This window comes from Mauremys reevesii, linkage group 11 (assembly GCF_016161935.1).
Source record: "Mauremys reevesii isolate NIE-2019 linkage group 11, ASM1616193v1, whole genome shotgun sequence".
NCBI lineage: Eukaryota > Metazoa > Chordata > Testudines > Geoemydidae > Mauremys > Mauremys reevesii.
The window spans coordinates 56,789,421-56,815,938 of NC_052633.1; the positions used below are offsets into that span (position 1 = coordinate 56,789,421).

The window sequence follows — 26,518 nt, forward strand, 5'->3', positions numbered from 1 at the left end:
TCTTATGACTGGAATATTGGCATAAAAGGGGATAGCTTGTTCAAAAAGGACAGGCAAGGAAAAAAGGGAGTGGAGGTTGAGGTCCAGGAGGAGGTGGGAGGTAGATGAGCTGAGAGTCTCTGGGTAAAGATAAAAGAGGTGGTATCAGCATGGGGATCTACTATACACCACTGCATCAGGAAGAGGATGTGGATGAGGCATTTCTAAAACACATAACAGAAATATCCAAAGATGGCGTGGTGGTAATGGGGGACTTTAACTACCCAGACATCTGTTGGAAAAGTAATACAGCAAAACACAAAATCTCCAATAAGTTCTTGGTCTGTATCACAGACAAATTTTGTTCCAGAAAGTGGAAGTATCCAGGGACACAGCCATTTTAGACTTGATTCTGACCCACATGAAGGATTTGGTAATAAATACGAAGGTGAAAGGCAATTTGGGTGACAGTGATCATGAAATGATAGATTTCATGAGTCTGAGGAAAGGAAGTAATGAGAGCAGCAGAATAAGGGTAAAGGACTTCAAGAAAGCAAACTTTAACAAACTCAGAGAACTGGTAACTAAGGTCCCATGGGAAGAAAATCTAAGGGGAAAAGTCATTCAAGAGACCTGGCAGTTACTCAGGAGACAATATTAAAGGCACAACTATAACTATTCCAGTGCAAAGGAATGAAAGGAAGAATAGTAGGAGGCCAATATATATCCATCATGAGCTCTTTAATGACCTACAAATCAAAAAGGAATCCTACAAAAAGTGGAAATGTAGTCAAATTGATAAGAAGGCGTATAAAAGAACAACACAAGGATGTAGGGACAAAAGCAGAATGTCTAAGGCACAAAAGAGTTACACGTGGCAAGGGATATTAAAGGCAATAAGAATACATTAGGTGCTGAAGAAAGATGAGGGAAAATGTAGGTTCTCTACTTAGTAGGGAATCACTGATGACAGCACATGGGGTTCCGCAGGGGTCAGTCCTGGGTCCAGTAAAATTCAATAGTTTTATTACTAACTTGGATAATGGAGTAGAGTGGTGGTTTGCTACCTATTTTTTTATTTGAAGACCCCCAAAAATATTTGAATGGAGGTGTGGACTCCTTTGGAAATCTTAGACATAGTCTGCAGACCCCCAGCAGTCCATGGACCACAGGTTGGAAAGCACTGTTCTATGGTAACAACAACTTTTTACGGACCCCTTAGACCAGAGGTCTCCAACGTTTTTATGCCCAAGATCACATTTTGAATTTAAGGACAACACAGAATCTACCCCGCCCCTTTCCCAAGGCCCTGCCCCTTCCCCAAGGCCATGCCCCACTCACTCCATCCCCCACACTCTCCATCACTCGCTTTCCCCCACCCTCACTCACTTTTCACCGGTCCGGGGCAGGAGGTTGCGATTTGGGAGGGGGTGGGGACTCTGGGCTGGGGCCGAGGGGTTTGCAATGTGGGAAGGGGCTCCAGGCTGAGCCTGGGGCAGGGGTTTGGAGTGCAGGAGGGGGTGAGGAGCTGCAAGCTCTGGGAGAGAGTTGGTGTGCAGGAGGGGGCTCCAGGCTCGGGCAGAGTGTTGGGGTGCAGGAGGGTGCTGGCTCTGGGAGGGGGCTCAGGGTCAGTCAGGGGCTTGGGGTGCAGGATGGGGTTTGGGGTGCTGGCTCTGGGAGGGGGCTCAGGGCCAGTCAGGGGCTTGGGGTGCAGGATGGGGTTTGAGGTGCTGGCTCTGGGAGGGGGCTCAGGGCCAGTCAGGGGCTTGGGGTGAAAGATGGGGTTTGGGGTGCTGGCTCTGGGAGGGGGCTCAGGGCCAGTCAGGGGCTTGGGGTGCAGGATGGGGTTTGGGGTGCTGGCTCTGGGAGGAGGCTCAGGGCTGGGGTATGAGATGCTGGCTCTGGGTGGGAGGCACTTACCTCAAGTGGCTCCCGGTCAGTGGTGCACCGGGACGTGGCCCCACTCAGGCACATTGGCACCTCCTCCCCATCACGAGCCGCCCTCTTCCTCCCCCCCCACCCAGCCAGTAGTGCACTACATGGCCACGCTGCTCCCAGAATGGGCCAACACACCTCTGCGGCCCCTGGGGGAGGCACGTGGCGCCGCGTACTGCCCTTCTCTCAGACACCACCCCCGCAGCTCCCATTGGCCACATGAGAGATGCAGGGGTGGTGCTTGCAGACAGGAACAATGTGTGGAGACACCTGCCCCGCGCCCCCCCCCCCCCCCGCCCGAGGACCATGGGGATGTGCTAGCCACTTCCGGGGCCTGCCTGAGTGGGCAGAGACTGCAATTGACTGGGAGAGTCTCCAGGATCAACTGTCTTAGACATAGTCTGCAGAACCCCAGGAATCTGCGGACCACAGGTTGAAAACCACTGGAGTAGAGAGTATGCTTATAAAATTTGCAGATGACACCAATCTGGGCGGGGTTGCAAGCACTTTGGAGGACAGGTTTAAAATTCAAAATGATCTTGATAAACTGGAGAATTGGTTTGAATTCAACAAGATGTAATTCCATAAATAAAAGTGCAAAGTACTTCCCTTAGGAAGAAAAAATAGAATGCACAACTACAAAGTGGGGAATAACTATCTAGGTTGTAGTACTGCTGGAAAGGATCTGGGGGATTATAGCAGACCACAAACTGAATATGAATTGTCAATGTGATGCAGCTGCAAAAAGGCTAATATGATTCTGCGGTGTATTAACAGGAGTATTATATATAAGACATAGGAGGTAATTGACTTTTCTGCATGGCACTGGTGAGGCCCCATCTGAAGTACTGTGTCCAATTCTGGAAGGATGTGAACAAATTGAAGAGTCTAGAGAGAGCAACAAAAATAATAAAAGGGTTAGAAAACCTGACCTAGGAGGGAAGGGTGAAGAAACTGGGCATATTTAGCCTTGAGAAAAGAAGACTGAGGGGTGACCTGATAGTCTTCCAATGTGTTAAGGGCTGTTATAAAAAGGACGGTGATCTCCATGTCCGCTGAAGGTAGGACAAAATGTAATCGGCTTAATATTCTGCAAAGGAGATTTAGATTAGATATTAGGAAAAAATATCAATTATAAGGATAGTTAAGCTCTGGGATAGGCTTCCAGGGGAGGTTGTGGAATCCCTATCATTCAAAGCTTTTAAAAACAAGTTGGACAAACACATGTCAGAGATGGTCTGGGTTTATTTGGCACTGCCTCGGTGCAGGGGGTGGACTTGATGACTTCTCAAGGTCCCTTCCAGCCCTACACTTCTATGATTCTATGAAATGTGGAATTGAAATGCTTGTGCTTTTGATTTCATAGCTGTTTTGAAAATAGCAAAACTTTTTGATAAAGAAGAACTCTTCTGCATGAAAAGGGTTATAATTCCCAAGACTACTTATGTGCCTTAGTTTCTTCTGAAATATTTAAATATTAGAGACTTTTTTGCCCATTCTTTAAGTAGCCTGTACATTTTTTTGGTGTATACTTCGTTGTGTTTCATTTGGACATTGAAATTATAACTTTCCCTCTCCTCCCTCTAATCCTACAGAATTCTGTTTTGGACAGACTGGGATGCTAATTTTCCTCGCATTGAGTCTGCTTCCATGAGTGGGGCAGGAAGAAAAATCATCTATAAAGACATGGATACCGGAGCCTGGCCTAATGGTCTTACTGTTGATCACTTTGAAAAAAGAATAGTATGGACAGATGCTAGGTAAAAACAACAATAAAATATTTATTATCAGTTTACTACTATTTGTTGTTTTATGTAATGCCTAATCTGGATTGCAAGCAAATATGCTACTTTCTCCCCATTTAATTAAACACATTATGTATTTGCTGTTTTATGTTTTGATTCATCGAAGTTAATCAGAGTTCAGATCCTTAATATACATTTTATGTTTCTATGAATAAATATTGAACTTTTTCAAAATGTATGTAATGACCCAAATCCTACTTACCTTTCTCATGCAAATAGTATCATTAGCACTTGAGAACTACGTACATGTCAAAGACCCAGTTGTTGGTAAAGATTTTTCCTTTTAATTCAAGTGAATGGAAATTACTTTGTTTTTATTTCAATGGAATGGATAGAAGTCTAACTTTTAAATTGAGAGAATACAAGCAAAAGAGTAACCCATGTGTCTTTTAAACAAGAAATTCTAGATAAATTGTGCTAGAGCTACTCTAAGGTGATGGTTGTTCTTATATGCTTTGTCAGTAAACTTCTGGTTTTGCTGTCTGTAGTGGCAAGGCCATAAATACATTCTGAGAATATTCACTGAAGCATTTTCAGGCCTATAGTACTATCGGGTTAGCCCTGCAGATGTCCTAATTTTCACAAATTATTTTTTTATTTGGGTTTATCTTGTAGGTCTGATGCAATTTATTCTGCACTATACGATGGAACTGGAATGATAGAGATCATACGGGGTCATGAATATCTTTCTCACCCCTTTGCTGTCTCTTTGTATGGAAGTGAAGTATATTGGACTGACTGGAGGACCAATACATTGTCAAAAGCCAATAAATGGACAGGGCAAAATGTTAGTGTGATACAGAAAACCAGTGCACAGCCTTTTGACCTTCAAATATACCATCCAAGTCGTCAACCACAAGGTAACCTAAACATAATTGTCTGATCACATATATGTTTACATCTGTATAATCCAATTTTTGGGATATGTACTGTGTTTTCTACTTTTCTGATGTCTCAAGAAACATCTGCGTTGAGTTGTGGAATGTATAACAAGAAAAAACTTGGTGGAGGTTACAATTTTCAAATGTCACTTTGTTGCTTGTTTGGTGGAGGGGAAGAATTAAATGAAAATTCCTTTAATTTGAGTATCACTTTCTGGTTTGAACTTTCTTTTGTTTTGTCAATATGAAATGTAGCTCACAATGTATGTCTAATACTTTCTATTTTGGTTTTCTAAAAACAGTTGAAGTGTTGTCTGCTAGTATGAAAACCTTGATGTACACTCATAAAAGTCAGCTTGTGGACAGGCTTTGTCATTGGTTACATTAAATATTGGCTGTTTTCAGTTTTGACAATGATCCTAGTACATTTTAAACAAATTCATTATCAGGATCACTAGACACATAATAATCATTGAATTATCTGCCCTGTTTATCTTCCTCAGTGAAGTATTACACCTACTTACGAAAAATGAAAGAACAGGTTAAAAACTGTGTTCTGGAGGACAAAATTACAATGAATGTAATTCAGTTTGCATGAATGCAATAATAGCAAATCATCAGAAGAAATTACTACCAGACTTTGAACTTTTTATTCACAGTGGTGGGCACTTACTCCTGCAAATAGAACTACTGATATTAGTGGGAGTGAGTGCTCACCAATACACATAATGGGTTCACAGTCTGACATTGTGGTAATTTATGCATTATTATTATCTAGAAAAATATATTTAAATTATAGGAATAAATGTTTAAAATTCATCTTATAGCTGTCTTAACCTACCTGTGAGAAACTATTAGGATTTTTTTTGATAGAATAAACATCATTTAGAAAGCTAAAGTTTGCCTGAACATTGTGGGATAATATGATATGCTTGACAGAGTTCCATTTTTTTCAGTTCTAAATTTTCTAACTTGCATTCTTGCTATACACAATACAGAAAAGATGGACCTAAGAATGTTGCTTGTAACTGCTAATATCAATAAGGGACCCAGGAATAATTGAAGAACTTGAAGTGTGAGGTCCTGTGTTGAGGGCATTTTGTTACAATTTCATCTTGACAGCTGACTACCCCTTATTTGAAACTCTTTCCTACCCCTCCAGTTTTTTCTAACTTACCTAATTCTTAGAAAAAATATTTTTTTCTAAGAATTAGGTAATAGAGAATATATAAATCAAACAAAAACTGATCATTAGACTTAATTCCAAGCCCAAGATTTTTGGTGTGGTTTAGGTAATTAGCATACCCTTCCTCTCTGCAACAAGTCCATCTACTTTTGCTCATATGCTATTAAAATAACATTGCAGCATTTCATCAGGTTTTGCATTCACACCTATGCTAACCATTTTCTTATTGTATATACTCTGTGAGTTCCTTGAAGTTAGAGCTGATCCAGAATACACTGCATGCCATAGATTTAGGCATCACAACTGTTGATGCAAAAAGATGCAAGAGAAATTTAAAATATTAGGTGGAGGAAAAATAGTGACTAGATACACGCTGTGCAGGGCTGAGGGGACATGAGCCTGAAACTTGAGTGTAGTCATTGTATTCAGTGGGGAACAAAGGGAGTTAATCAGTTTAAAGAAAAAACACAAGTCTGAGACCCCGAGGAGTGAAAAGACCTAAAAGGTGTTTTGGATGAACATCTGAAATTATTTTGGCTTATTTTAACTTCTTTAGGTTGAAAACTGTTAATTTTGCACTATTTTAGTTCATTGGTTATGTGTCTTCTAAATAGTATCTGTACTTAAAAAATATTTTAAAGTGGTGCTTTGAAGTTTCTTCCACAAATATTCTCCTCAGCTTTGTATTTCCTCTTATTGAATATCATGTTCAGAGTCAGTTCCCTAGTGCAGGGTTCCATCTTACTTCTGCTGCAAACCAACGGGCCAAAAGCACAAGGGAATCAGAATGGAGTGGGGAGATCTTGGCCATGTCCTTTTCCTCTGGCTTTGCCCTCTTTTCTTTTATGCCAGCATCAGAGAAAAGGAGGATCATAAGAGTACCTGTGCTGTCTCTATGCTACTAGTGAATCACTCTTGCACTTGAGAGATCCTTCCTGGGCTAATTATGTTGGGTTTACGGTCAATTTATGCTGCTAGTGCAGTACAAAGTTACTGCACTATGCCTGAAACGTTAGTGGTGTGTATTACACACACAAAAAGCTGCATTAGGAGAACATTACAGTTTCAAAGTCAAGTACTTACAAGTTTAGGAAATGCCAGAATTAAGGTTGCCTGTGGAACCTTCAATTGGTTCCTTTGTGCATCTGCATTATGAACTTCTTTAATTATATAATCACATTTTTTTTCTACATAAACAACCTCACACCCTAAATTTTACAAAGCCTTCACCCTAAAGTAGAGTTTGCCATGTAACATTGTATTTTTCCTTACTCATCATTACACCCGCAGGCCACTCATGTCCCACCTCAGTGCTGACAATCCCCATGACAAGATGACCATGTACATCACTATGATATTACCTACTAGGTAATATGAGGTATTCTGGATATCTCAAGGTACACATCCACCTCTTTACTTTGATCACACATGTGGTGGGGGCAGAGAGAGTCTGTCTCCTTCCCTAGGAGCTGGGCCCCTCATATCACCTCATATCACCATCACAGTTATGCCAAACAGTTTCAGCTAATCCCCGACCCATTCAATAGTACATCTAACACAATGAATGCAGCTGGAGTGCATGCAGATAACTCTCTGTGGTTGTTAATATCTCCATAGGGACAGAGTTAAGGTTGTGTTGGTGTGCACCTTAATTCTACATTTCCTGGTTTTCAAAGGTTTGAGTTTTGCTGAACTCCATGTTCTGGAAGGGTGTGAGATAGCACTGGGCAATCTAACTCTCTGTTGACATTACTTTTGATCAGTGAATACGTCTAGGAACTTGAAATGCAGGATGGAGCCCTGTATACTGGAAAACAGCAACTCTGGAAAAATAAGGGCAATAGTGGACAAGTAATTGAACATAGGCGCTGATGCTATGCCAAAAAAGGAGCAAATGTGATCCTTGGATTTATAAACGGGGGAGTGGGAAAGAGTAGGATGATGATTTTACCTCTGTACTCTGGATTGATACTGAAATGCTGCACGTAGTTCTGGTGTGCACATTTTTAAAGGATGTTGAAAAATAGGAGAGGATGTAAAAAACGCTATTTAAAAGTATTTGACAGTTGGAAAAAATGTCTTACAGTGACAGATTTAAAGATTTAAAGAGAGACCTTAATATGTTTAGTTTATGAAAGAAAGATTGAGCAATGATTGATAACAATGTGTAGGTACCTTCCTGTGGAGAAAATATTGGTTACTAACAGACTCTTTCCTCTAAGGGAGAAAGGCATAAGAAGAACCAATGTTTGGAAGCTGAAGACAGACAAATTATAAATTAGGCACACCTTTTTAACAGTGAAGATTATTAGCCATTGGTACAAACAATAACGAGAAGTGGTAGATTCTCTATCGCTTTATGTCTTCATATCATGCCTTTCTGGAAGACACGCATTAGCCAAACACGAGTTATGCTTCAGTGAGACACGAATTATTGATATTAGTACATGGAAAACTGGGTGAAATGTAATGTCCTGTGATATAGAGGAGGTCAGACTACATGATCTAATGATCCCTTCTGGTCTTAAACTCTATTCATCTATGTATTATGCCATTGCTTTTCAAGATGTCTTGCAATATTTTTGGTTTAGTGTATTACTTCCTAAAAGCTGAAAACTTCAGTGTCAAGAACCTTTGACACCAAAAAGACAACAGAATGCCTGGCTTCAGTCTTGCTATATCTTTTTGGAATACTGGAGAAGAGGAGACATAAAAATAGAAAGTTTGTTCTGGTATGGATTGGGAACAGGTTAGCTATGTGGCTTGCCATGAACTTATTTCTTATGCCCAAATTTGTTATTTATGTACTCAGTCCAACATACATTGAAATAAATAGAAAGGATCCCATTGATGTTAAAATAGCTAGATTGGGACTAGATATCTAACTTTAGACGACAAAGTCTGAATATTTTCCCACCTAGTTTTGCTAAGATATATTCAGAGTGATTTTTGCCCCAGATATTTCTTTTTATGTAACATTCCGTTTTTTGTGGAGCAAGTCCCCTGAAAAATGGGGCCAGTACTGTCAAGTTTTCTAAACTCTTAAAGCTCTGAATCCTTGGAAAACTTGAGAACATGCTGAGTTATCCATTCTTTCCCAATTCAAGGTTATACTTTAAAATCACACTTTTAAAAGGCCCTTTCATACTTGAGCAACCATGAAAACAAATCATTTATATAAAAGTAATCTATTTTGTCAGTAACTTTCAGTGTTCCCTTTTCTGTTTTATAAGATACATATTTGAATTAGAGTTGTCTTTATCACAACTCTGCTGTTTCTGCTTGATTCTTCAGTGAAATAATTCTCTAATTTTTACATCAAATAGTTGCCATGAGAGTGATTGAGGCACAATAAATTCCATACACGTTATTACACAATAAAGTGAAAGGAAGAGGTGGGTGGTGAAGGACTATATTTAATCGTTTGAAAAACTTGCACAGGTAACTGGGAAGAGCACAAGTCAGAAACATAAACCTGTATTATTAGTATAGTTTAGAATATGGCATAAAAATGACTGTGCTGGGTCAGACCAATGTTCCATCGTGCCCAGTATCCTGTCTTCTAACAGTGTATGGTGCTTCAGAAGGACTTAAGAGTTTAGGCAAGTTATTGAGTGATCCATCTCCTGTTGTTCAGTTCCAGCTTCTTGCAATCAGAGGTTTAGGGACACCCAGAGAATGAGGTTGCATCCTGACCATCTTAGCTAATTCCTATTGATGGACCTAGCCTCCATGAACTTATCTGATTCTTTTTTGAACCCAGTTGTACTTTTGGCCTTCACAACATCCCCTGGCAATGAGTTCCACTGTTTGGCTGTGCATTGTGTGAAGAGGTACTTGTTTATGTTTGTTTAAACTAAATAGGGAGCAGATTTGAAACTGTTTCTCATTGTGGTAGTCCTTTAAAACTGTGCAAATATATAAAGGGCTCTCCACATCTAATTATTTTAAAATTAGTATGGCTTTGAATTTTTATATATATATATAACTGAATGTTTTAAGAAATAAAGAGGCCTTTTCCTGCATTGTATGGTACGGTTTTATAAAAACCTTGAAGATATTCAGTCATTAAAACCTCATGTATATATTACAAATATACCTGGTTTTAAACCCTGTATTCAGGCCAAATTCCTCCATAGATAATTAGGTTCTTGCTGTTTACCATTCTCTTTGCAATTTCAACTGGAGAGGTGTGTGTGCGTGTGTGTGTGTGCGCACATGTGCTTATGTATATTGGTTGGCTGTTTCTTTCCCCAAAATTTTTTTGTTTTGTTTTCAGCAATGGATGAAGTGATCTCTATTTATATATAAATGTGTAAAGTGCTTTGTAATCAATTGTGATAGACATTGATAAACATCATGATATAAATGACACGAATAGTTATATGGTTACATTCTCTGCGCATTGATGGAAGATTGATTCCTGGCCCCAGAAGGTTGTTTTTATTTAAACTCTTTATTCTATCCACTATTAATATCTCATTATATAATTCCAGCTCCTAATCCTTGTGCTGCTAACAATGGCAGAGGTCCGTGTTCTCATATGTGTCTGATCAATCACAACAGAAGTGCTGCATGTACATGTCCTCATCTGATGAAACTGTCCATAGACAAGAAAACATGTTACGGTAAGTTTCTTATTTTTAATTGGGAACCAAATTTTTTCTGATTTCATTAGATTTTAAGCTGGACAGAATAGAGCTAAATAATCTTTAAAATAGTCTGTACAGTTCTTTTTAGTGATAATTTTGAAGGTACACCTACATTTTTGAAAGCAGATAGATTATTCTAATATATGCAGTGTGTGGAACTTTGATATTTTTAAATGTGTTCATTTTTTCTAATGCTTATGTATGTCATGTGTTAGTAGAACTTATCTCTGTAGTACAGGAAGATTTATAAGTGTAAAGTGCAGCATCAGAAAATGATGACATAAAAAAATACTTAATAGCTTTAATCTCTACCTGCTCTTCTTCTGAAGTCTTCTTAGCATAATTTTGGGGGATTAAAAACTAAAATGAAGAACATGCATAAAACAGGTAGCTTTGCAAGGGGCGGGTGTGTGTGTATAAAGATTATAAGCAAAGCTTTATAATAGCCCCAGAAATGTCAAATAATTTTGTTCATTATTTGTAAAAGCTTTTAATGCACTCTTCTTTGCAGTACTTAAATAGGAAATTTCTAGAAAAATATTTTGCTATACCAAAACGTGTTAAAGAAAACAAAAGTTACCTCTGCACTGACACGTTTCTCTAAAACATCTTAAGTAGTTTAGAGACAAGGGGAAAAAAGGGTTCTGTTTTGCCCCTGATATAGGCTATTCATGTATCATATATTAACATTATTATTGTGTATTTTGTAAGTGAACAATGGGACCCTTCTTTGTTCTCCCCATGTTTTTGTCTCATCTATTTGTAATCAGTGCAGACGTTGAAGAGCTTCTTATAACTACTTCCATTTGTAATTTTTTCCTGATGTACATCAGTGATTTTCCTAAGATTTCAAATACCATTTGGTATTACAAAGATGTGCAAATAGAGAGCTAGATGAGAGGATTGGGCAAAAAGAAATCTGATGAGGTTTAACAAGGATAAGTGCAGAGTCCTGCACTTAGGAAGGAAGAATCCCATGCACTGCTACAAACTAGGGACCGAACGAGTAGGCAGCAGTTCTGCAAAAAAGGACCTATGGGTGATAGTGGACGAGAAGCTGGATATGAGTCAACAGTGTGCCCTTGTTGCCAAGAAGGCTAACAGCATTTTGGGGTGTATAAATAGGGGCACTGCCAGCAGATCGAGGGACGTGATCATTCCTCTCTATCTGGCCTTTGTGAGGCCTCATCTGGAGTACTGTGTCCAGTTTTTGGGCCCTCACTACAGAAAGGATGTGGATAAATTGTAAGAGTCCAGCGGAGGGCAACAAAAATGATTAGGGGGCTGGAACACATGACTTATGAGGAAAGGCTGATGGAACTGGGATTGTTGAGGGAGGATTTGATAGCTGCTTTCAACTAGCTGAAAGGAGGTTCCAAAGGGGATGGATCTAGACTGTTCTCAGTGGTAGCAGATGACGGAACAAGAATAATGGTCTCAAGTTGTAGTTGGGGAGGTTTAGGTTGGATATTAGGAAAAACTTTTTCACTAAGAGGGTGGTGAAGCACTGGAATGAGTTACCTAGGGAGGTGGTAGAATCTCCTTAAAGGTTTTTAAGGTCAGGCTTGACAAAGCCCTGGCTGGGATGATTTAATTGGGGATTGGTCCTGCTTTGAGCAGGGGGCTGGACTAGATGACCTCCTGAGGTCCCTTCCAACCCTGATATTCTATGATTCTATGAAGTACTCTCATCGACATAGTGCTGTCTACACTGGGATTAGGCTGGTATAACTGCATTATTTAGATGTTTTCATACCCCTGAGTGACATAGTAATACTGATGTAAGTTTGTACTGTAGACCTGGCCTCAGGGAGCTAATAGTTTTAAAATACTACTTCCAGTCTATTCTTTCTTTGGAATCCTGCAAGGCTACATTGATATAATCGATTAGGAAAATGTTTTAAATATGTGTAAATTAATACACTTTACTTCTCTATAGTGGCTTGCTACACATTATATCAATAGATTTGCATACAAAACATTGTTCTTACATCACTGATACAAACTTTGCTTAAAATTTGTAAAATAATATTTAGGGGATAACTTTGAATCCAGTCAGTTTTCATTAAGGAACAAAATATTTTCCTTTTTTCGTACAGAAATGAAGAAATTTCTTCTTTATGCAAGACGGTCAGAAATAAGAGGTGTGGATATAGAGAATCCATACTTCAACTTCATCACTGCCTTCACAGTCCCTGACATTGATGATGTCACGGTCATAGATTTTGATGCAGCAGAGGAACGCTTGTACTGGACTGATGTAAAAACACAAACCATCAAGCGTGCTTTTATTAATGGGACTGGATTGGAAACAGTTATCTCAAGAGGTGAACAACATAATGTTTATGTAAAAGTAGTAATTATTCATTATAATAAATATGCATGTGTACTAACTGTGGAATACATAAATTTGTCCACATTTCTTGTGACTTGTATGTTAAATGGATTACAGAAAATTGGTGCAGGATAATATTGTTTATTAATAGACCAATACTAATGTAGTAAGACATTGATTTCATCTTTATAGAGGCATAAAACATATATGCTTTTGAATATAATTAAGATTTAGCTGGGGTATCTAATATTTATTAAAAATTTTAATTTGTTTTATCTAACAGAAGAAATGCTGCCTTCCTAGAAAGGTTAGAAAGAAGAAAATTAAAAACAAAAAGCAGGAAAAAATAGTGTACTGAAAATAGCTTTACATTTAATGCATTTTTATGCTCTCTTTCGTGGTCAGTTACACTGACTTTGGCAGAAAAGATGAGCTCTCTCTGGACCATTGTGCTTGCCTACTTGTCGCCACTCAGATATATTTTGTGAACCACAACCCGAATTTCAAATACAAAAAAAAATACAAAGTGGCAGTAACTTTGGGGTGATGCCTGCATAATTTACACCTTCAAGAATTGTACTCCATATTGGGTTAAGAATGTTTGTAATATTACCATTATTAACATACCTGTTGCTTTCTTCCACTGTGTCCAAGCTTTAACTGATTGGTATTGGTGAGGCTCTTTATCATGCTTGACCATAGCCAATACATCATTGTTGAGAAGTGCAACCTTTTGATCCTGTTTCCTTCCATTACACTTGGCCTGTGTTAGTTTTCTGGCTGATTGATGCTTCAATGCTGAATTGTTTTTTCTCTGTTTTCATAATTGGCTAGCTCTTCTTATCACAGTAGACAAAGGAAACTGGTAAAAAGGCAATATTTTACTTAGATGATGTATGTGTGTACATGAACAACTACTAAGTCATTTGTCCAGAGAAGAATCATGACTGGCTAGGTGCATATTGCATCCTCACTTGTACTCCTCATCCTTCTGTGGAAATACCAATATCCTTCTTTAGAAATACTGATATTCCTAATGCTTACTGGGCTCGCTGTGCTTCACAAAAGTTGATCTCCAGTGAGGCGCACCAAGGATTTTGACATCAACCACGCTGGTGCAGGTCGAGGGAAAGCCTAGACTGATTGTTCCCCTGCCAGCCTGCAAATACTTCTCCTCAGAAAGTTGTAGGGATGCCCTGAGCTGAGTTTGAGGTATCAGTGCCCTCCATCCTTGCAAGCCATCATTCTAGTACTGAAGGGTGATTTTTTTTCTTTTCTTTTTTTCCCTACCAAAGTGAGGTATTGGCCCCTGAAGAAGGCACTCTGCTTGCCTTGAGTAGTTCCAGTCACCAAAGTCTCAGCATTTGATTCCTGTTTGCATTACACAAAGTTTGTACATTCCAGGAGGCAGCAAATGAAATATTTTCATATTTGATAGCACATAAGTAGTTTGCACCATGCTGTTTTGAAATGCTCTTCACTGTGAATGCAGAGACTGCATTAGCTCTGGGATCTGAACTCTGCTGTCTCCACATACTCAGCACCAGAATTTACCAGTACTGATGTTACTCCATTTGTTGGCTTCATTGGCCATTTGGTGTAACCATTGTCAATTCCTGTACTGGGAGCAGCAGGTCTCCTCTCCAGCAGCAGGTCTCCTCTCCTCTGTATGAACACAAGATTCTAAACCACCTGCTTGAAATCAGGAGGGCCAGTCTAATGAGCACTTTCTGGAGGAATATGTATCTATTCAGAAACTGAAGTGATGGTTGACTCCTCAGAGGCAAAATTAAAATAAGAACAGTACAAGGAAAATAGCACTTCTGCGGAGGGTTGTACCTTTTCTCATTTTTATGATCAAATAAGTAATACTGAAGGCTTTTCTTTAGCCCCTCTCCAGACAATCCCAAGTCAAATTTTGACAAGTAGTGAGACTATGCTCTCCTTTGCAACATGCCAGCAGTGTACTTGTATTCTTTTCTAGATCAACTGGTGAAGAAGTGTCAGCATTTTCATTTAATTTTGGATGTTTCTAAGTTGGCTGATATATATATATTGGGGAGAATGTTGTGTGTTTCCCACTGTCTTCATGAATCCAGTGATGGAGTCAACAGTGGCCAGATCAAAAATCACACAGACTCTCAGTTCTGTATGTTGGACCTGAACTGAAGTGCTGGAATTCTTCTAGAAAAAAAGAGTTTGTCAGCTGAAGTGGCTGAATGCCAGAAAAAACTGAGTTGTTGTATAAACTATTTAATTACAAAAAATGCAAAACTTGTCAATGAATTTGATGAGTAATGTATTATCTTTCTCTTTATATCTATCTTCCTTCTGCAGTGACCACAGTTCATATTGCAAATTACCTTTCATATATAGACCAGATGCAATTTGACTTAATAATTAGCAAAATCTATAATGCCAGAACATGGCTCAAAATCATCTGCATATGCTCTGTGATGTCATAGATAAATCAAAAAGGCTGACAGCACAAGGATTCAGTTCAAGGGTACTTAGCAGGGACAGTCATTGTGTTCAACTTCTTCAGAGACCCTTGGGTTCTAAGCCCCATTTCCAAAAGGAGCAAAAGTTTCCAAGTTTCTGAAATATTTCCATGCAATATAGCTAGTTTAGCAATCTCAGCTTGACAAGATCTTGGAGGGAGACCAAGAATCAGTTTTACTTCAAAATATTTTCTTCATATTCCCACTTGCGGGCAAAAGAGGCCTCATACTGCAGAGTTTCAGAGCCTACTGGAAAGCTCTGATATTAGGCCATGTGAGTAGCTTCAAACATTTGGAACAAGGTGATGGCTTGTGGCTCCACTTGCCTTAGTCCCTTCTCTTTCTCAGTCAGCTGTGGGCAGAACTGTGCTGCCCCTGGACTCTGGTCTTTGATCAGATTTCTCTAATATACCTTTTTATATATATGCATTTATATAGGGGGGTTGTTTGGTTGGTTGGTTGTTTTTTCAGTAGTAGTTTTTAGATTGATAATGATAGCTCTGGCATCATGGCCAAGTAAGACTTTGAAAAATATGGATTCTAGAAGTGTATGTCTTGCCTCTATAGTATTCCTGAATTTGATGTTCATATCCAGTGTCTCATCTAACTTGACATAGTCATTCCCAGTTTGGTGCTTGGTTTACTGGACTTTTATGGCTGAACCTATAAAGAAGAGTAGACTTTGGTGCTGGTTTGTCTCAGGAAGGAGGCTGTAAGAACTTTGGATATGATCCAGGTTCAAGGCCTTTGTTCTGTACAGGGATACATAGTATGCCATCCTTAGCTTCTAAGTCCCACAGAGGGAGCAAGTTGAAGCCTTCATTACAGGAACCAGTGCCTTTTTCCAGATCCTAGTTGGAGTCCAGTTCTGGAATTAGGTACTACAACAATGGCAATGCTGTATCTATCTTCCTACATTACTGGTGCCATGGAGCCCTCAGGTTTGGAGTCTTCCTTAGTGCTTTCTTTGGCTCAGGTGCTGACCAGTAACGCTGAATCTGTATCTTTGGTGCCAGGGCCTTGATGCTAAGAAAGTAGGGAGAAACAGCACTTCCAGACTCATGCTGGACTCCAATGGAATCAGTCAGTGCAGTTGTGCTCATTGTTTGAGGAGGCCTTTTAACAGCCCGCCTATGAATCATCATCCCCCTCAGATTGAGCATGAGATTTCATCACACATCATGTTTGATTTTGTATACATTTACTTTAAAAATATAAATTAATCTCTGAACCTGTTAAGGGAGGGTGATTTGTTCCAAATCATGTTTGTCAAACTGACGCTTTTTAAACAGCACACCTATTGCAGAGGTATTAAAAACAAACAAATAATGCTTTCCCCCTAAATTGGAAAATGGCACTACCAGTTATACAGTTTATATTTGGTTATTATCCTTGGACAATACGATTGATGTCTATTTTTTACTCCTCAGTGTTTGCTGAGAATTATTGACTGTTTAGTGCAATTTTGATGTTAATTGTTGCTGTAGGCTTTCATCTGGCTCAGCAGAACATTAACAATTATTCATGCTTTAACAGTGGTTGATAAGTGAATGAGATTGCAATCTTGAACAATTTTGCTAACAAATTAAAATATAAATTATTTTTCCCTAAAACAGAAAATAATTTATTTGGAAAGGAAACCAAATGAACAACCTAGATTCATTTTTAATTTGCTCTTTCATGTTTTGCAGATATTCAGAGTATTAGAGGCCTCGCAGTGGACTGGGTGTCACGAAATTTGTACTGGATTAGCTCGGAGTTTGATGAAACTCAAATTAATGTGGCACATTTAGATGGTTCTTTGAAAACCTCAATCATCCATGGAATCGATAAACCCCAGTGTCTTGCAGTTCACCCTGTCAGGGGGTAAAGTATGATTATTCTTAACTGGTGGGATTTCATAAAATATATGGAAAGATTCCTTGTATTTGTCACTAGGCATGGTGGCTTTTCAGTACTTGCTTTTATTTTTAGGACTACTACGAAAAAATATTGAATATCTTGGATTTGACAACTCATTTTCTCAGTCTTAATAATACAGATAGATCTTAATACAGTTATTTCTGACATTGCATTAACATGCCTTATATAAATGAGCAAGGGAAAAGAAAAGTGTGTGTGTGTGTGTGTGTGTGTGCACACATGTGCATGTGCACAACTGACCATTTGTGTAAACTTAGGGAAAAAGCATAAGTATAGGTGCTAGACTTGCTGATTTCTACTTTATTTGTCCCAAATGCATGTGCTTCAGAACTTTTATACAGAATTTCTTGCACTGAATACAGAAGACTTTTATAACAAACCTTATTATGAACTAGATAGTACAGCCATTCATATTGTAACAACATTGTATGTACTATTCATTTGATCATCTTTTCAAAACTGACACATTTAGAACATGGCATATATGAAACCAAATTTTCAGTCAGTCTTGTTTCTTGTTAAGGAAGCTTTACTGGACTGATGGGAACACAATTAATATGGCAAACATGGATGGCAGTAACAACAAAATACTCTTTCAGAATCAAAAAGACCCAGTTGGTAAATACTGTTTTATGCTATTCCTTTTTATTTAAAGTTGTTTTAATATTGAAATTATTTTATGTGATATTTAAAGTGCTGTGTTTCATGTAGTATATATCTGTAATATTGAAGATATTAAGAAACAAAAATATATTTAGAATATGCAATATACATTTAATTGTCATTATTTTATTTTATCCTTTTAAGGCATTTGGACACTGCCCATTGGAGTCAATGGGAGTTAGAGTAGATTTCTTATAACTGTATGAACTTGCATAAAGGTCTGCAATTGATAGTATATAGGCTGAAGTTGAAATTAATTATCCTAGAGGCATATTCTTTGACCCAACAAAGATCCTTGGATATAGTCTTTGAATATAGTATAATGGGTGTGTTTCTGTCATGGGTATAGGAAGGAAAGATATGGGGAACTCAAGGTTTAGGCTCACAGCCCCTCAGTGCTCAGTCTGGAACATATCTCTAGCGGGTTGTCTGCACCCATTGCAGAACTAAAGGTGTTGGATATGTGACTTCATGAATTCCTCCCATTTGTTCCCCCTGAAGAGGTGGTGTTCCATAGTAGAGCTGCTTTGCTGCTGCTGTGTGAAGTGAGAGGGAAGTGGCTCACAGACCTCTGCTCAGAATCCCATCTTTCTGATGAAAGAAAATTTGGCCCTTAAATTTTAGTTCATAGCAAAGGACAGAAATAGAAATGGAAATAAATGTACTACATATAACTGCTTTTTACTAAATGTTAATATTGCTTACTGTGTGCCACTGATGTAATATGTTATTTTTAATACTGTTGAAATATTAGCTAGGATATAATATGTGAGAAACTATTAACATTATGACTCTTTTTGACAAAATTATCTGCTATCATGTTTTATTCCTATCTTTTGTGATGGTGGTCATTCTGTTTTCTTTCTGGTATTTCATTTCTTCTGGGTGTTTAAATATACCATTATTCATTTTGTCTTTTTGAACATAATTAGAGAGTTTTTATCACATATTGTTTTATGGTATCATATTTAGTAAGCATGAATATGCAAAGTAAGCAAGAGAAAAAATTACCGAAATAATTAAATTGGTATTAAAGCAAATGCAATGTGCTTTTCATTCTGAAAATCAATTTCTGGTAGTTCTCTTTTGATACCTTTTACGTTTTAAGAATATAAATTAGAGATAATTCAGTACAGGCACTTTATTGCCAAATCCTGGAATAAATCTTACTGCACAATCCAGAGAATAAACCTGCTATGGAAAATATTCAACAAGCCTTTTCCCTCACACTGGTGTAGTTTCACATGTGTCATGCGACACAGAGATAAATTATGCACTTGGAGATAAAAAGGTAAATTCAAGAGCTAAATCTGCTATGGTATATAAAATGATAAAATATAGAAAGGGAATAAATATGCAAGATTAGGATACTGCTTGATTACAACCTTATAAAGGTGGATTAAATGTGGACTAACGCAGTTTCTTCAGTGCTTATCTGAATTGTGCAGAACACTTCACATTGACTGTGAATATGATCATGGGGTCATATGCTCTTCTTGAGAAGACATGCAAAAAGGCAGTTTGTATTAACAAAGGTGAAAAGCAAGCTAAACTGCATGTGCAGGTGAAAGAAAATTGGTATACTCTATTGCTGGATGTATAGCAGTATTGCCACAGCTTCAGCCCCAGTCTTACAAAGATTTACTCTGCATTGGTCAAAATCAGTCACCACCTCTCAACCATCAGTCTGACAACTTTGACTTAAATTGAACTATTTAGGATAATTATCTTTTTTAACTGGTTTGATTTTTTTTTTTTTTTTTTAGAATTTTCACATTTGCCTTCAGTAGTGAAATAACCTTAGTTGAGGAACATTTAAGAACATTTAACGGCATAGTATTATCTGCATAGTTTCTGATAGTCATCCTGTAGACCAGTGGCTCTCAACTTTTCCAGAGTACAAATCCTTGCATTACTCCTAAGTTTCACCCCACTTAAAAACTACTTGCTTACAAAATCAGACAAAAAAATACAAAAGTGTCACAGCACGCTGTTACTTAAAAATTACTTATTTTCTCATTTTCACCAAATAATTGTAAAATAAGTCAACTGGAATATAAATATTGTACTTATATTTCAGTGTATAGTATATAGAACAGTGTAAATGTGTCATTGTCTGTATGAAATTTTAGTTTGTAATAACTTCGCTAGTGCTTTTTATGTAGCCTAAACAAATATCTAGATAATCAGTTGTACCCCCTGCAAAATCTCTGGTACCTCCAGTGATATGCATACTCCTGTTTGAGAACCACTGCTGATTAAGGTCCTGGGTGAGCTATTGTAGGAAACTTTTTCTTAAAAATATTTGGAGGGTTATTACTATTAGTAACCTAACAATAATAGATACTTAACAGATTCATCTAGAATGAATAAATTAACTCTGTGTTATTGATGGGCATGTAGGATTGTGCTAGTAATTAAACTATAATTGAATGTGTTAGTATAAGACCATCAGAGCAGGAAAACAAGGTATAGCAAAAGAGGGAAACATAACTTAAAATAAAAATTATATACAAATATAACATTGGAAGAGTAAGGTCATTGAGCATGTGTGCAGTGTTATAGAATGTGGAGGGTTTGTAGCATGCTACCAAAAACAAGCTGTACTACCAAAGTCACAGGAGCAAAATGGTGATTTTAACCATCTTAGAACTGCCAAATCTTGTGGATTTTTACAGGGCCAGAAAAAGACACCCCTCCAGTCCTAGATGTTGTCCCCTTACAAAATTTCAGAGTAAAAAGAGGTCTCAAGAACCTTTTTAAGGTAGAAAGTGTTAGGCAACTTTAATATAGGGTTTGCTGTCATACTCTCGATATTGTCCTTTTTACAATAGTGGAATGTTTCTTGCAAATCAGGAGAAGGTTGTGAAGAGAGAAGACAAAAACAACATAGGTCTTGGTAAATGAGGAAAAAAAATACAAAAAAATCAACATAAAATGCAATTTCCTTGTATTTTTAAAGAGTTGTGAAGTTCCTTGTGATGTTTTTAAATATTATGTTGTGAAGCAATCCGAGTTATTTTAATACTTCATAGAAAAATATAGAATCCGTGCATATGCACTTCAAATAGAAATGGGTTTAAATAAACTTTGGAAAGTTTGTTTCTCAGGAATTTCAGGCGAGTAAAAGTTTCAGGTTTCATGTTCACTGGAGAAAGACAATATGGAATATTGGGAGTGGGCTGAATGGTGTCAGTTGCATCAGCATTTTAATTTGCAAGAGAGAACCAGTGGTGCTAGCTGAATGGGAGTGGAGCAAAGGAAGCCAAGCTTATACAACTAGAGACAGGAAGGGCCTCAACAGAGCAACTGTAAATTGACAGTAAGAGGAGGAGTGGCTGAGCAGAATAATATAGCTGAGTTGGGGATGAAACTTGCCACACATTCAAGTAATGCCTTTGTGGAAATGAGGGTGGAACCAAGCAGAAAATTACAATTTCTTTATTTTTGACTTCAGAATCTTTGTCTAGCATCCTCATTTTAAAAAAAATCCCTCTTTCAAAAGTTCATCTTACTACGCTAGTTATTTTGCATTTTTCTCTCTCTAGGATGTTGAGCTTAATTATTTAGGTTCACTATTATTCACTGGCTCAACTATAGTTACTTCTTGAACCAACTCCTGAGTATTACTTAGTACTAACTAGTATTCTCTTGTGTGCTTGTTACAGGTTAGCTGGCAGTCATGCTGTCAGTCTGCTGGTGACAAACTCTGCTAAAGAAAATGAACCAGCCCAGATCCACCTGGGAATAACTGATTGCCTGTGTAGCTGGGCAGTAGTTAATTAGTTAAGGAACAGCTGGGCCTTATAACAGGTGATGTGGCCTTAGGCAGGAGAGAACACAGGGAGAAGGTACCTGGGAAAAGAATTCTGCAGGCAAGCTAGCTAGGAATCTAGTCCCAGTGGGATCTTCTAGAGAAAAGAGCTTCCTGAGCAGAGGAACAGTTCCCAGAATACAGAAAGACAAAGTTTCCAAAGAGAGGACTTCTCAGGGAGCTCACCAGGAAAGGAAGCGAAGGAAGAATGATCCTTGGTGGGGAGGCTTTGAAAGGGAAGAGCTATGAATGCCAACCCTCAGCAAAACCATGAAAGGACTTCACTAGGTAGCATGTGAGCCCCAGATCAAAGGAATTATGTGCTGTTCTGAGAAAGTGTCATCACTGTTTGACCCCTGTGGGGACCATGGCTCAAGAGGAGAGACCCTTTCCTAGGTAACGACAGAAGCCTTGACTCCAGAAGAGGGTTCTGGGTCAACGAGGCCTCACTTTTATGAGACCTGGACATAAGTGGGGTTAATAGACTATGGGTAACTCCCTGCCTCCAGCGAGGATGGGGGGGTGGAGGCCTATTCATGTAATTCTTTGCCTTTAGATTATATAAACTAGATCCCTAAAGGGAAACTATTCAGTATACATAAGCCTTATTGGATGTACTGAACACCCAGTAGGGGAAACTCAGGCAGAAACTTAATTGCAGCACTGCATGGGACCACTGTGGCGTACACCATGGGTGAGAGGCCCCATTACAGTGCTCTAGAATGACTTGTTCCAAGAAGTAAAGAATTAGCATAAGGAACATAAGAATGGCCATATTGGGTCAGACCTAGGGTCCATCTAGCCCAGTATCCTGTCTTCCAATAGTGGCCAGTGCCAGATGCCCCAGAGGAAATGAACAGAATAGATAATCATCAGGTGATCCATTCCTTGTCGCCCATTCCCAGCTGCTGGCAAACAGAGGCTAGGGACACCATCCCTTCCCCTCCTGGATAGTAGCCATTGAGCAATTATAATGAGAATTAATTTTAAAATTAATTTCCAAAACTGGGCTTTCTTACAAGAGTTCTGAAACTTTTGGTTAAGCCAGAGAAAAGCCTTTGTAACATCCTGAATGGAACTCTGAATTGCAGCAGTGCTCAGAAATATTCTTTTGTTTTTTCTGATTCTTTCTGTTACTATTTGAACATATTTTATGTGACAGATTCACTGGAGTTATTTTTATTTGGTGAAAAGAAGACTCAGTAATAGACTGGCCTATGTTGCTGGCTTGTCTTGTAATCTGTGTGTGCAACATTCTGGAAATAGAAGTTTATCATGATCTTATCAAAACAGTAAACTTGCATTTTATGAGTTTGTGCTGCTTCAGAGTGAGTAATTGAAGCCTTCAGGCAGTTTTGGCTGAATAACTTTGTTTCTTTTAAGTGGAAAGCAGCATTCCAAGCAATCCATTGTTAAACTAAATATTCCCAATTATTATTTATTGCTCAGTTTCAGTTGTACGTAGTACTCAGGGCTGTTTACACTTGGATTTTAATTCACTAATTGGAGCTATTTTCATATTTAAATCAAAGTTCACAGTAGGCAAATATATCTCCAAGTATATTAAAATCAAACTTGTCTTTGTCAGCCTGTTATCCAGTATAGGACTCCCCTCTCCAATTTTTGCCACCTGCTGTAATTATTAATTTATTCTAATTTTAATTTCAATCAGTTGTTTATGGATACAACCATTAAGGCTATCATTAGAATGTTGAGAGGACAGACTGTCCAGAGAATGATAAACTCATGTATGAATGGATTACCGTTGGGGGTGGGGGAGAGGGAAGGGAAGGTTATTTACAAAAAACTTCTTGAATGTATTGCCTAATGGGTGGTGGGTTCAAGTTGCATGGAAGTGCAGATTGGTGGAGGAATGACTAACATTCTTCCAAACAATATTTCACCAGGATGGAGGCATAATTAAATTGATCCATATGGTTGGTTTTCATACATAAAATTGCTTTTAAATTAGATAACAAATGTTCTCCATTATTTCCTGTTTACTAGCTCTCCAGAATCATCTTACCTAAGAAAGTTGCTGTAAAGATTGCCAAAGAGTGTCCTCTTTAATAGGGATAATTCACACATGCAGAAATACAAAATATTCTCCTTTCCAAATGAAAGCATTTTCCTTTGAGAGAGTTTTGTGGTACACCACACATTCAATTTTATGGTACACCACACATTAAGTGTGTATGTGGGGGGGTGTCATTGTAAAAAGTCAAGTTTTGTATTTATTTGTGGGTACAGCCATACCGGAGGGGGGGAATTCAACCCCAAAGAAGCATTTACTTCCCTTCCTCCTCTGCTGAGGACAACAGTTTTAATTTGCAGCTGGAACAAAGGTTACCTGAGAAATGTGCTGAATCTGCACATCTCTCTAGCAATCATCTAGCACTCACTCCTCTGTCAGACATATGCACTTCGTGGGCTGTGTATGCACACTCTGGGACTTCCACTGCACTGTAGCCCTGTCCATGTGAGACAGAACTGTGCAGCAGATTCAGACCCTGACCTTTTCTCACATTTTAGCACTGAAGGTCTGCAGTCTACATTTAAACACTCAACTACGCACTCTTTGGAGGTTAATGGTTATAGATAAAAAGACGGGTCAGCCACTCTGACATCAATTAGATTTATTTTTTAAGAGAAATATTGAAGAAAATTGATAAACATAGATCGGGAGTGGCAGATGTAGAAAATATTACAAATAATACAGATACTTTCCAATTCTACTGAAGAAAAAAATGGAGAAAGAGAAAGCAAAACTAAAAGCAGGTGGGATGGGGATATTGGCCACTATGAACACTCAGAAGCACCCAAGGAACCATTAGGTCCCCAGATTATGAATGTTGGTAGTAAAACTAAAGCAAATCCCTCTAGCAAAGAAGCTGAAGTTAACTCATCTCCTGCAACTCTTGTTTCTCCAACGCATCACAATTACCTCTGTCTTTATATCAGTTGAATCACAACATCGGAGGGATCATCCAATATGTGATCTCTGGTAGATTGTGCAAATCGAACCACTGTTCTGTCTAGATCTAAAGAAATGGAGACACAACTGAGAGTCATTAGCATACTTATAACACTACACACCAAATTATCTTCTTATATTCCGCTAGTAGTTTCATATAGGCATTGAACAGGAGGGATAATAGAATAGGAATCATGTGGCACTTCACATACTAACACAATCATCTTAACCTTCTCTCTGAATCTTCTGAAAGAAAGATGGATACAATTCAACATAACTGTTTAGTGTTGACATAGTATGCAGCCCTTTCATCAACAGAAGGTGTAAGAGAATCAGCAGGGACCTGACATGTTCCTACAATACACTAAACTCCTTCCATGGGCACAGAAAGACACAATTTCTGAAGAGATAACATATGACACAGGACTAAAACCAGATGAGCCAAGGAAATATTGTCAGAGAGGTGTCACTGACATTTCTGGTGTCAGGAGGTGATCACAATGACATATCACACTCTTACAGTGAAATGTTGCAGGTTCTGGCTGAATTGTGAGAGAAGCTGTGACTAAATGCTTTCTTAGGAAAGCAGGAGGGCGGAAGAAAGAAAGCTATGAGAGGATATTTGGTCTTGCGGTAAAGGCTCTAGATTGGGACTTGTGATCTGGGTTCTGTTCCTGCCCTTCAAAGTTCTTTCTGAGCACCCCACATGAAGTATATATTGCTTATAGTAGCTCCATGGTAGAAAATGGCCTCTGACAGGGAGCTAAAGTCTCTAGCTATGCATTTTTGACAGGAGACTTTTATGGGGAAACTAATATTGACATGAGTAGGAGAACTGCCACTCCAAATCCCTTAAGCAGAACATTAGAGGGTTTACCAAAAGGATATTTCAATTTTCAGGGCCTTGTTTATAGACCCAAGTCTGTGTTCCTGAAGATTCTTCAGGAGCTGTCATCTGCAGAAACTCAGCAAATTTCTGGCTGATGGAGGCTTTGTCCAAGATCTAGGCTTGGTCTGGCATCATCTTTCTTCTATGGTGCCATTTTTAGTATCTTCAGGGTATCTTCTTACTCTTTGGCTTTGGCAGTTTTAGCTATGGGGGGAGAGAATAGGTATGAGTTAGACACTCTGATACATGGTAATGAGTATAGTATAAATATCTAAGTTGGCTAGTTAGAGGGTCCTTGAAGCTACAGTAGTAGTCTGCAAACCTTCTGTTTCATGGAAGAGATCAGTGTCACTTATAATTTCTATGCTGTTAAGTATCGGGGGTAGCCATGTTAGTCTGTATCCACAAAAACAACAAGGAGTCTGGTGGCACCTTAAAGACTAACAGATATATTTGAGCATAAGCTTTCATGGGTAAAAAAACCACTTCTTCAGATGCATGGAGTGAAAATTACAGATACAGGCATTATATAGTGACACACGAAGAGAAGGGAGTTGCTACATCACACCACAGAAACACTAACCCAGGAACTAATCCCTGTAGCAAACCTCGTTACCTACTCTGTCCCCATATCTACTCTAGCGACTCCATCAGAGGATCCAACCACATCAGCCACACCATCAGGGGCTCATTCACTTGCATGTCTACTAATGTTATATGTGCCATCATGTGCCAGCAATGCCCCTCTGACATGTACATTGGCCATACCGGACAGTCCCTACATAAAAGAATAAATGGACACAAATTGGACATCAGGAATGGTAACATACAAAAGCCAGTAGGAGAACACTTCAATCTTCCTGGACCTTCTATAACAGATTTAAAAGTAGCTATACTTCAACAAAAAAACTTCAGAAACAGACTTCAAAGAGAAACTGCTGAACTAAAATTAATTTGCAAATTTAACACCATTAATTTGGG

At 38.5% G+C, this 26,518-nt stretch overlaps 1 protein-coding gene across 1 annotated transcript in view; it reads left to right on the forward strand.

Annotated features, from left to right (window-relative positions):
- Positions 1-26,518, forward strand: part of LRP1B (LDL receptor related protein 1B) — a 1,239,928-nt gene that overhangs the window by 820,121 nt on the left and 393,289 nt on the right. Inside the window, exons 26-31 of the mRNA XM_039494476.1 lie at positions 3,510-3,674; positions 4,335-4,579; positions 10,283-10,414; positions 12,538-12,765; positions 16,966-17,140; positions 17,721-17,815. Of these exons, the coding sequence (XP_039350410.1) occupies positions 3,510-3,674; positions 4,335-4,579; positions 10,283-10,414; positions 12,538-12,765; positions 16,966-17,140; positions 17,721-17,815 (1,040 nt within the window). The remainder of the gene's footprint in view (positions 1-3,509; positions 3,675-4,334; positions 4,580-10,282; positions 10,415-12,537; positions 12,766-16,965; positions 17,141-17,720; positions 17,816-26,518) is intronic.